At 38.5% G+C, this 12,301-nt stretch overlaps 1 protein-coding gene across 6 annotated transcripts in view; it reads right to left on the bottom strand.

The window, feature by feature from the left end:
- Window positions 1-12,301, bottom strand: part of EVI5 (ecotropic viral integration site 5) — a 136,377-nt gene that overhangs the window by 83,984 nt on the left and 40,092 nt on the right. For 5 of the 6 annotated variants that reach the window (XM_054979445.1, XM_054979440.1, XM_054979442.1 and 2 more), the window contains 3 exons: window positions 8,055-8,279; window positions 1,546-1,620; window positions 99-224 (listed from right to left, as the gene is read on the bottom strand). In XM_054979445.1, coding sequence (XP_054835420.1) covers window positions 99-224; window positions 1,546-1,620; window positions 8,055-8,279 — 426 coding nt within the window. The remainder of the gene's footprint in view (window positions 1-98; window positions 225-1,545; window positions 1,621-8,054; window positions 8,280-12,301) is intronic. The other variant, XM_054979441.1, reaches the window with a different exon arrangement.

Raw genomic sequence — 12,301 nt, 5'->3', positions numbered from 1 at the left:
CCCGGGAGTTACCCTGGGTGAGAGTTCCCCCACCTCTTTCCCCAGAAAAAGATCTCTGAAATATACCATGTATAAGAGATAACGGATCTCAAATATACCTGTATCATGCATTCAAACTGATACATACAAAGGCCCAGCTCAGCCATGCTTGGTTTGAAAAGTTCTCTCAATCGATAATCTTGCATCAATTTAACAAATACACAAAATGCTTCCTCTTCTGGCATCTATTTTGAAGGAGAGAACAGTCAGAACATATCTATTATATTAAGTGCGCATTTAAAGTTCTCCAAAAAGGTGGGTAGGAGTACTGCAACAAGCATATTTTGAAAAAAAAGAACCTTCCAACTACAGTTTCAAAATTAGTATTAAAAAAAAAAGCAGGGGATCCACAAGGCCACACCCAGTGGAAACTTTATTTTTCTTCTGAATGCTCCTCCCACTTTTTACTCTTTCCATTCTCATGGCAGCCCCTATAGGTTCTCCCCCTCTCTTGCTTGCTTTTCTCCCTCTGACCCAAGCCCACCCATTCTTCAGCTTTCTCTCCTTCCCTCCCCTGGCAGCATCTCTCCAAAATTAACTCATTTTGTTCACCCTCTTCATCTTCTTTTTTTCTCCTCTTTCTCTGCTTCCTTCTATCTTATCTTTTACAACTCTCCCGACACACTTTTACTGACAGAAACCAAGACTTGAAGGATTCAGTAATATTGTTGGGGTTGTCTAGCAACCCCCCAAAATGATCACTAATCTTGAGTTTAATCTTATGAGATCGGAGTGGACATTCATCTCTTAAAGCTATAGACATAGCTTCTGCTGTTCAAGGTTTTTAAGTTTCAGATTTTTTGGCAAATCTAGGGCTTCCATCAGGTTTGTAGAAAAATCACACTATCTGTCCATGGCCACAGTGTGTAGTTTTTTTGATCTGTAGTCTAAGACCTGGTTCAGAATTACATATAGCTGCTAAGTATCAAGCCTTCATTGAAGACACCCATTGTGATTAGGAAACGCACCCTGTGTTAACTATGATTGCTTGGTAGAATTTTAAAAAGGCATCCTAGTGGCTCAGAAGCATTCCTCCATCTTTAGCTAACTCCTAAGAAACAGTGTCCTAAGGCACCACATTATACTGGGTCCCAAACTCAGGTTCTGAAACACAGTCTCTTAATGCCATGGATCAGGTTCTTTTATTGTTAAGACAATACTTGGCTACAAAAATCCAGCTGGAGGATTTTAAGGACCCTTAAGCAACTGTAGCCTGTAGAAGTTTCCATTACTGCCTTCTAGAACCATAGTCATGCCTCAAAAGCTTTGAGTCAGGGTAAAGGTCTAACACACATTTATATCCAATGTTTCAGGAGAAACAAGTAGAAGGGCTCAGACCTGCCTTGAATTAACCCCTGGTTCAGTGCCAAATAGTGCAGAAGTTACTGAACTATTGTGGGAATTGCACAATAATATAAAGATCAGTTATGCTATTACAAAAGAAGTCCCTACTCGTGGATTTTTTGTTATCTTGAACTTCAAGAATTATAGAGAGAGAGTACCTACCTGCATAAGCAGCAACCCAACAATAAAAGCACTTCCTTGACAGTAGCCAACCTCACGATCCACTAAAGAGTAAGCCTACAAGATACAAAACTAGTAAGATGCTGAAAAGCAGAACTCCTTTCTGAAATAGAAAAGGAAGAGAGGCCACTTCCTATATCCAGGGTGTTATGTATCCTAAAAATTACAACTTTCCATTTACTGCTATGAAAACATGCTTGAAGAGCATAAACAATGTTTAATGATTTTTTTTAAAAAAATTACAAGTAACTGGAGGCAGGACATAGCTTCCTTGCCTATCCTAAGACTAACAAAGGAAGAATTATACACAGTAAGAACTTAGCATAATTATCAGTCACAAAGTAACTTTTCTGGCTACAAGTCTTCTTTTATGATACAGTTTGTGAAATTTAAGTTTATGAAAGGATATTGGGTGAAATACAAAGTGGCTATCATCTTAGTAGTTTGAAGTCTTTCTTGACTCTGTCTCAGATGCTATGATGTCAAAGAAGTCCAGCAAAAGGGAAATACTACTTTCAGGAAGGGGATGAAATAATTCCTCTTAACCTTACAGAAGTGAAGTCAAATGGGGACCAAAGTTTTACATAAAAAAGACTTGAGAGTAGTTTGAAAGTTAGAATTTAATTGTCCCCAAGTGATCTACTGTTGGGCCTTTTATTCCAAATGAACCTTTGGAACAGAAATAACAGCTCTGTGAAACAAACTGACCTACAAATGAAGATAGGAAGTTTAGGCTTCACCTATTGTCCATACCTTAGCAAGACACAAATACTTAAATTTTTTAAATTTAAATATAATAAAGATATGTAAGAATACATAAAAGGATGAAATATACAAGAACAACAAACAATACCTTCACCATATTCCATTAAATAATACAGACAAAAATTTACCATTAGTTAATTCCTATCACATCTACAAGCTCATAATGCCTTTGACAGATAAGAACTATTTGTCTGGTTCCAATAATTAATGAATAGACACCACTGTTCTGCAAACATTTGTCTAAACATTTCTTTTCTCTTAAATACTTAGCTGCTGTTAATTTATTCATTAGCATTAAATTCCATAATTTCTGAAGTCATTCATGCATAGCTGGTAAAATGTTTTTTCCAAGATTGAGAGAGTCACACTGCTGTAAACATAGCAATGAGTTTGCAAGGGACTGCTACAAAAAGGACACCTGTAAGTGTCATACCTGAATTTAAAAAAAACTCCCTATCCAGAATCTTGATAACCTCAAACATCTTGTCCCAATATACTTGGACCTAAGAGTGTGCACCTCCTTCCCAAATTTGGTAAATGTATTTTGTAAACCAAATCTGAGAGAAAAATTGGAATTTCCCAAATTCTGAATTAATTTTCTAATTTGGTTCAGGGTTTTCCAACCCCCTCCCCAACCATTGTTTTCTATGTGAAAATCACTCTGGGAGATATCCAGTGGGCTGGAGGGATCATTTTTCAACCAAACCAAATTGGGAGGGAACCTACTCCTGACTGTTCTCTAAAGATCCCCCAAGTTTCATGAAGGCTGGACCCAAGATTGGAACCAAACTGAAGCAAGGGAATGCCTTGTGCTTGTGGTTGGGTACTGCTTGGTTCTGTTCTGTGGTGTTTCCCTACTGACGGAACCCAGCATCTGGCTGCTGTGAATAACACAAGTTCTGTTGAGCTAAGTTGCAACAGTGATGCTTGCTTCAGTTTGGTTTGGGTGGAACGGATGTGTTTCTCTTACGTGATGTTGGTCCCCTTGCTTCATTTTGGTTCTGGGTGGGTTCATTCCTGTGCTTCGGTTTGCTTCTGTTGGGCTTTCTCTGAGATGAACTCAGCTTGCATTTGGGAGTGTGCCTTGGCTATGGCAGCCTTGCCCAGCTGGAAATCAGATTTCACTTTTTCCCCATAGGAAACAATGGAGCAGCTGGGGGCATGTTGTTCAGAGGCTCATACAATTGGCCTCAGGGGTCCAATCTTCCTGAAACTTGGAAAGTCTTTAGAGGATGGTCAGGTGTAGGTCTCCTGAAATTTTAGTGGCATTTGCATAAAAATACCACCCCCAGCCCCTGGAGAGCCCCAAGATGTTTTTCTTCGTAGGGAGTAAGGCAGAATGGGTGGGGACACCTTTTTAGCGGCCCATAAAATTGGACTTTGGGGACCAGTATTTATGAAAATGGGGAGGTGTCTTTAGAGGACAGCCAGGAGTAGGTTCCCTTCAAATTTGGTGAAGTTTGGTTGAAAAACAACCCCTCCAGCCAACCAGAAACTCCCCAGAGTGATTTTCCCACAGAAAACAATGGCTGAATTTTACCATTTTTTTAACATTTGGAAAAAATTAGGAATACCCAGATTTTACTGAATCAGCCAAAAGTCAGTATCTTAATCCAAATTCCAAACCCAACTGCATACCCCTACTTGGACCTCTGGGCAGTTCCACCAAATATGCAAGAAGACACCATTTGCCTTAGCACATCTCCAGCATCTCTTAGACATTAAACTTAACATCTCTGCCAATCAGGTAGAAGTGTAATACCATTTATATAATAATTTTATCATGTTCTCTTTAATTCCTCACATCCAGAGATAAGGTGTAAATTTCTTTATGCAACTTGTACCATTTCTGTGTGGATATACTGATGTCCAGATAGTTTCCCCATTTTCTTTTAAAAGGTAACTCTGACATAGACTGCACCATTAAGAGTCACACAGAATTTCTTCAATAAACACTTTTGTGTTAATGTCTTGTGAAACATTTGTTTAAACTTGGTAAGATATACTGAATTTCCTGCTCAACATCTGTATAAAATTCTTCTGTTGCGTACACTTATATCTAGAGACCTCATCTGGATAGCATTTTTTTTCCATTACATCAAAGGGTATAATCAATTGGGTATCTGCGATGTATTAACTTGGCCAAATCATTTCTTACCCACACACTGAAGTTAGCCATGATTGATTCTAGTGGCAACATTAAGGGGACAATTTGTGACCTATATCCCCCTCTCCCCATTGATCAATTCTGTTTGAATCAGGTTGGATCCAAATTCCTTCATACAACTATTTTTTCCATATGCCTATATTCCACAATTCTCTTCTCTCAGCCATAAATATTATGATAATGAATTATCTTTTTTCAGCTGCTTAGTAATACTTTCCTATGTTCTGAATAGGTACTTCTCCCTTGGAATATAGAAGGTGAAGTAAAGGATAGTATTGTTTCCTATTCTTGGAAGTTTATAATTCCAAATAAATTTGTTTAGTACTGCTTAAATTTTATCAAAGAATTTGAGGGCAGCTGAGAGGTATATTGAGAAATACAAACGCATGCTGAGGCAGTATTTTCATTTTCACCGTGGTTATTTTCCTCAGCTATAAAATTTTAAACTTTGCCCATTTCCAAAGTTCAGATTGCATTTTCAATATCATTTGCAAATTATACACATGTTCTCTATATTGACTGAAATAGAGACCCAGACATTTCACATAATCTTTTTGCCAGTTGGAACCTGCTAACGTAGTAATCTGTTTTTTGCTTTTCTGATATTCCTAGGTTCATTAAGACTGATTTTCCTAAATTGGTCTTGTAGCCAGAGACCAATTTAAATTTCTGTAAAAGTCATATTAATTTGGGAAAAGAAGTATGAGGATAATGTATTATAAATACTACACCATTTAAGCATAAAAGAATCTGTACGTTGCCCTCTAAACATAATATTCCTAATATGTCATCATCTTTTTGCAGCATGATGGCTAAGATTTCAATCCCAATATTAAGTAATAATGGAGTAAATAATAATGGAGATAGTGAACAACTTTGCTGGACACTATGCTGCAAATCAAACCATGCAAATAAATAGCTATTTACTTTCAATCTAGCCTGCAGTTTACAAAACAGGTTGTTTACTGCCATAAATACTTTTTATCCCTTTTTGGTGGCCCTCCTTAAATGGAAGTTAACTCCTGCATTTCAAACCCAAGGCTACTCAGACTTATTTTCTGAGGTCTATAATTCTCCTTTCCCTAATATATAAAAAACTGACTTGAAATACTGATTCCTTTTGGACAGGACTCTCAAGTGATATGATCAGCTAAATTACTATGCTACAGAAACGTTGACACCAAGATTAGATTTTGAAATGTCTACTTTGGTTGCCATCAGTGAGCCTGTACAACCCTTGCCTACCACTCAGCGCTGCATTGCGGTTTGGCTCATATAAATGCATCTAATCTAAAAACGAAAAGTGTTCTAAAATAGTCCGAACTGCTTGCAGGGATGGCAGGATATAAATATAATAAATAATAATAATAAAATAAAAAAATTAATACATGAATAACCCATCTTGCTCCTGTGCTTTTCTTCAAAGCAATGAACAGAATGTTTGAGTGCATTTTCAAGGAGTAAAATCAAATGCCAGTTTACATGAGCATATTCTCTTGGCCATCTTAGATTACTTCAGCAGATGTACCCAACTTTAAACAGGCCAATTCTTCCCTTGAGCACTACTAAAAATTTCAATGACGCTGAAAACATGTAATTGCTAAGGGCCAGTTCACACACTACATACTAGTATTTCATTTATGGAAATTCCTTCTATAAACCATATAAAAGCAAGTTAGAAGTGCAAAGATCTCTGCTACAGCAGTATCCTGTGATCCTCAAGGCTCTAAGATGTACCATGCAGATGGCAGATCACTGTAACTGAGGTTCAGCTCACATGCAGACAGAACACTTCTGTCAATTAAGAAAGCAACTAAAAGTATCTCAGACAGCAGATCTGCCAAAGCTGTCCTCACTTACTATTACCACGATATTCCCAGTGAAGATAACTTACTATAGCTTAATCAAAAAGAGTCCAGTAGCACCTTTAAGACTAACCAACTTTATTGTAGCATAAGCTTTCAAGAATCACAGTTCTCTTCATCAGATGCATGGAGGGCAAGAAGAAACTGGTCAGATATAGAGGAGGGGGGTGGAGTAGATGCAAACAGCTGCTTCAGATATGGAGATCAGTTTGCTTCTGTTAAGGAAATCAGTTACTTCTGATAATGAGACAACCATTCATAGTCCCTATTCAGTCTCAGCCTGAGTCCAATTTACATATGAATTCCAATTCAGCAGCTTCCCGTTGGATTTTGTTTTTGAAAGGTTTCTGTTGAACTACAGTGACCTTTAAGTCTTTGATAGAATGTCCTGGTAGATTGAAGTGTTCTCCCACTGGTTTCTGGACGTTTCCATTTCTAATGTCAGATTTGTGGCCATTTATTCTTTTGCGTAGAGGTTGGCTGGTTTGTCCAATGTACAGAGCCGAAGGACATTGTTGGCACATGAGGGCATATATCACATTGGAGGATGAGCAGCTGTAAGAGCCAGAGACAGTGTAGTTGATGCCATTGGGTCCTGTAATTGTATTTCCTGGGTAGATATGAGGGCAGAGCTGACATCTGGGTCTGTTGCAGGACCTGGTACCTGTGCTGGTGACTCTGCTAGCCGATTCATGATTGTAAGTGAGAAGTCGTTTAAGGTTGGGGGGCTGTCTGTAGGCAAGGAGAGGTCTTCCAACCAGGGCTTCTGAGAGAGAGGCATCATTTTCCAGGATGGGTTGTAGCTCACTGATGATACGTTGGATGGGTTTGAGCTGGGAACTATAGGTGACAACCAGTGGTGTTCTGTTGTTGTTAGTTCTTTTAGGTTTGTCCTGGAGCAGGCTGTTTCTGGGTACTAGTCTGGCCCTGTTGATTTGTTTCCTCACTTCATTTGGTGGGTACTGTAGTCCCCAAAATGCTTGTTGTAAATCTCTTAAGTGGGAGTCCCGATCAAGAGCATTGGAGCAGATACGATTGTAACGTAAGGCTTGGCTGTAGACAACTGACCGAGTGGTATGTTTAGGGTGGTAGCTGGAGGCATGTAGATATGAGTATCTGTCTGTGGGTTTCCAGTATAAGGTGGTATTTATCTGTCCATTATGTAGTTGTACAGTGGTGCCCAGGAAGTGTACCTGTTGTGTAGAGTGGTCCAGGCTCAGGTTGATAGTAGGGTGAAAGTTGTTGAAGTCCTGATGAAATCTCTCAAGGGCTTCCTTCCCATGGGTCCAAATGATGAAGATGTCATCCAAGAATCTTAAGTATAGTAGTGGTTTCAGTGGATGGGAGCTGAGGAAGCATTACTATAGCTTGCCTTACATAATACTTCAGCTAACTGTCATTACACTGTAAACAAAGTAAGACAAGCTATGATATTTATAATTTTACATATTTTGAACTTGAGAATAAAACCTGTCTGCATGGCTATCTAGCAGAGAATCAACTGCCTCTAACAGTGGCCAGATGTCCTGGGAGCAAAATGGAGAAAGTAATCTCTTGTTGATCTACCAGTCCAAGGAACAAAAGGTAGCTGCTGCCTTTCAACATGATAATTGCATTTTATGATAGATGAACACAGAACATAATAAGCATTTAATATTCATTTTTAAATGAAGATGTATGGGCTGCTGACTTACCTTCATTACATTAAATAAAACCTCCTGCCCAAGACTGTCTTTTTCTTTAAAAAAATCATGTTCTGGATAGGTTCTAGCAATATCTCTTCTTATAAGCTTTTCACAAGGTGAAGTCATTTTCAAGAGTTCTGAATATTGATCTTTAATTGGCATATTTTGAGCCGTACATAAAAGCTGCCAAACTATTGCTCGGAAATGATGGGGTATCCCTTTTCGAACAAGCTCCTAAAGCATAAAGAAAGAAGCTGATGAGTATTTTTGGTGACATGACACTTGTGTGATCTCAGAACAGTACACGTTAACGCAAAATTGCTTTTAAGAATCTAACCACTTCAAAAAATGTGAGACTAGCTTTAATCTGAATACACTGTAAAGAATCAACTGCCAAAAATATTACATTTATTGCTACGTTTGCATCAGACCACTTAAACATGGTCGATGCTAATTTTTTAACAATTAAAGTATTGATTACAAGTAGAAAAATACAACATGCCAAAACAAGCAAACCCACAACCCACAGTTAATGAAAAAGAACATCCAAAATACAGCCAATGACACAACCAAACATGACCACATCAATACCGGTAAAGTAATAATTCTAAAAATATATCATGTCTCGATAAATTGAATCTTTTGGGAGAAGGTCAGCTTCTGTCATATATCTTATTAAAGGGTGCCATGTTTCTACAAAGGTAGATTTATAGTTACTACACATTCCACACCGCATTTTGTCTGACAGTTTCCCTAAAATGAAATAATCCCATAATCTACTTTGCCAAAGTTTGACTGTGGGAGGCAGTTTACTTTTCCAATGAAGAGAAAGAGTAGATTTTGCTATTGATAGTAAAATAGTAACTAAGTTTAATACATTCTGGTCAGGAGTTCCTACTAACCCGAAGTTTAATAAAACTGCCTCAGGAAAAAAGGCACATTATAACCTATCTGTATATATTATTTTCTCCCAATAATTCTGAATGAAGTTGCAAGACCACCTACAATGTATAAAATCTTCATGATGGTCACAACCCTTCCAGCATTTAACAGCAGAAGAATCAGCTATCCATTTTATCCTAACTGGAGGTAAATACCAACGAGTTACAATTTTTATCGACTGAAAACGGACATTAATAATATTGGAGTTAAACACTGAGGAAGTCCCTTTCACAATCTTTTTGCCACTGAATTTGATATTTTGTCAAATGAATACAGTCAATACAAAGTAAAATCTTATAAATATTAGATACTAATCCAGTGAGTTTTGAAGAAGCAGTTTTGATAAGTGATTCAAAATCTGTCAAAGGCCTACAAAGAGATTCTTTTAAGCTCAGATGATTAAAAAAATGCCTAAGCTATGCATGATATAACCAAGGTATTGAATAGCCTAACTTTTGTTCCAAAATTACTTTATCCAGCAATTTCCTATGAACCAAGAGAATCAAGTTCTCTTCTCGAAAGCTTATGCTACAATAAAATTGGTTAGTCTTAAAGGTGCTACTGGACTCTTTTTGATTTTGCTACCACAGACTAACACGGCTAACTCCTCTGCATCTAGCTTTAACAATATCCAAAACTCTATACAGACCCATTTCATGCTATAGCTGAAAAAATCTGTATTCAGAACTGGGCAAAAACCACACTTGGTTTAAAAAAGACGAACATGGAGATATTTCTGGTGCTAATTTCGATCTTTGTCTATTCCAGATTTCAATAAAAGAATCTGCAAAAGGATTATAGTTAATATGCTGAGGTCTAAATTTAGATCTCCGCCAAAACATGTCAATCAAGGGATAAGAAAAAATACTAATATTCTCTATTTTCATCCAAGCCACTTGCAAATTACCAGAGAGCAACCTGGTAGTGACGCAGCTTTGTCGTATAATTTAAGATTGGGAACTCCTAAACCTCCTTTACAGGACTATATAAAACTATCGATGAAAATCTTGGGTGCTCATAGGCCCAAATAAAATCATTTAATATTTGCTGCCATTTAGCCAGTAACGAAAGTGGAATTTTAATCAGTAAGAATTCGTTGATCTATAATATTTAAATAATTTATATGTGTATATGCTAATTATGACTATTGTTTTAATCCTAAGTAAGATACTTACAGTGTAGTTTAGCTTACAAAGTCTGGTCCTGCATAGTGTGTGTGTAGGGAGAATCCAGTGAGAACTACTTGGGACCTTAAAATAACAACAACAACATTCGATTTATATACCGCCCTTCAGGACAACTTAATGCCCACTCAGAGCGGTTTACAAAGAATGTCATTATTATCCCCACAACAAAACACCCTGTGAGGTGCGTGGGGCTGAGAGAGTTCCAGAGAACTGTGAATAGCCCAAGGTCACCCAGCTGGCTTCAAGTGCAGAAGTGGGGAATCAAACCCAGCTCTCCAGATTAGAGTCCCACACTCTTAACCACTACATCAAACTGGCTCCACTACACCAACTCAAAGCAGAGTTGGGGATTATATCTCATCCATTATATCTCATCCATCCAGCTCAGTGCAGCAGTAACCTTCAGTCATGACCAGTGAACAGTTTATACACATGGTTTCATATCCTGGTTTACAAACAGTCCGATTCCTTAACCGTATCTAGCCATGGTTAAGGAAAACATGGTTAAGGAAAAGCCATAGTTAAGAGTTACGTCAGCATATAGTCACCATCATCTACACTGGAACAACAACAACTGCAAGTTACGATGCCATTTTCATGAACAATGTACATGAGTGAAGGGGAAATGGATTCAAGGTTACAATTCTGCCCGCAAGCTTTTTTAAAACCCATTGATTTCAACAGACTTCCATTCGTCCAGCTTTAACACCTTGCAAGACATCTTGTCCAAGAGAAGCTTACAAGTCAAAAAATAGCAACCATTACCCCAATCGTAATTATCTACAGTGTTTACTTTTCAGAAAGCTGCAGAAGGGTCATTGTCTGTAACGCTGAACTGATGTGTAACTGTGTTCTATAAATGACTTTCTGAATGTTACAGAAGGTATTAGGAATGAAATAAAGATGTCTAAGCATTTTTATCCAAGGTTATTTTTAAATGCTAAATAAGCACTTTCCCTTATGCACCAGAACATCATTCTAGCGGCTCTGCAAAGTAGTCACATGTTCAGGTGACTACTTTGCAGCCGGGAAAGGAGCTCTTTAAACCCCCACTCTTCAGCTGGTTGGGGGAAGTCCCAAACAGGCTTTAAACTTCACTTGAAAGGAGGGGGATTCCCCTCTTCTCAGCTGAAGCCAGGGAAGCCCCAAAACTTCAGCTGAAAGGAGGGGGAACCCCCCTCCCAGCTGAAGCTTTCCTTCCTCCCTTTCTCTTTCCTTCTTTCTATGTCTTTCCTTATTTCCCTTTCTTTCCTTTCCTTCCTTCTTCCCTTCCTTTCCTTCTTTCCATGTCTTTCCTTTTTTTCCTTTCCCTTCCTTCCTCCCTCCTTTTCCTTCATTTCTCGGGGGGGGGGGGGAGGGCTGTGCCATGCGTGATGACTTCACTTCCCGGAAGTGACATCATCATGCAGTTCTAGGAGAGAGCACATGTGTAGTGACAGGGGTGCCACCTCCTGCCAGGAGTTCCCCCAGGTGAGAGTTCCCCCATCTCTTTCCCTAGAAAAAAGCCCTGATAGAAGTATGAACCAATTAATTTTGCTGTACCTGTATTGTGGCTGGATCACTGTGGCAGCAGGATAGGATACATATGATCTCACACTTCTATGCCAATCCCTCTGCTCACTGCCTTACTATGCTGAAATATAAACCTGTCAGTTCCTTACAGCCTCTCTTATAAAAATACCATGATTAAGCAGATGTTTGTCAGTTCCACAAACATCTACAGACAACTGGCAAAAGGCAAAGCACAGAAAGTTAAGGGGAAAAAATGACAGACAAAAGGGTTCATGTGGTTAGTATTTGAGCACTTCTGGTTTCTAAGCTAGACACTGATTGCATTTTTCCAAGAAGGCATTTACCACATACATCAAGATGGGTAGCCGTGTTTGTCTGTGGCAGTAGGAAAGAGCAAGGGTTCAGTACGTAGCACCTATAAGACTAACAAAATCTGTGATAGGGTATGAGCTTTTATGAATCACAGAAGTGAGCTGTGACTCATGAAAGCTCATACTCTACCACAAAGTTTGTTAGTCTTATAGGTGTTACTGGATTCTTGCTCTTTTCTACTACCATATATATGTGGATGTTTAGGTCTTTATGGCTACATTCACCCCCTATTATGCTTTAGGC

Source organism: Eublepharis macularius, chromosome 5 (assembly GCF_028583425.1).
Source record: "Eublepharis macularius isolate TG4126 chromosome 5, MPM_Emac_v1.0, whole genome shotgun sequence".
Lineage (NCBI taxonomy): Eukaryota > Metazoa > Chordata > Lepidosauria > Squamata > Eublepharidae > Eublepharis > Eublepharis macularius.
This window is presented reverse-complemented; position numbering and strand designations above follow the sequence as displayed.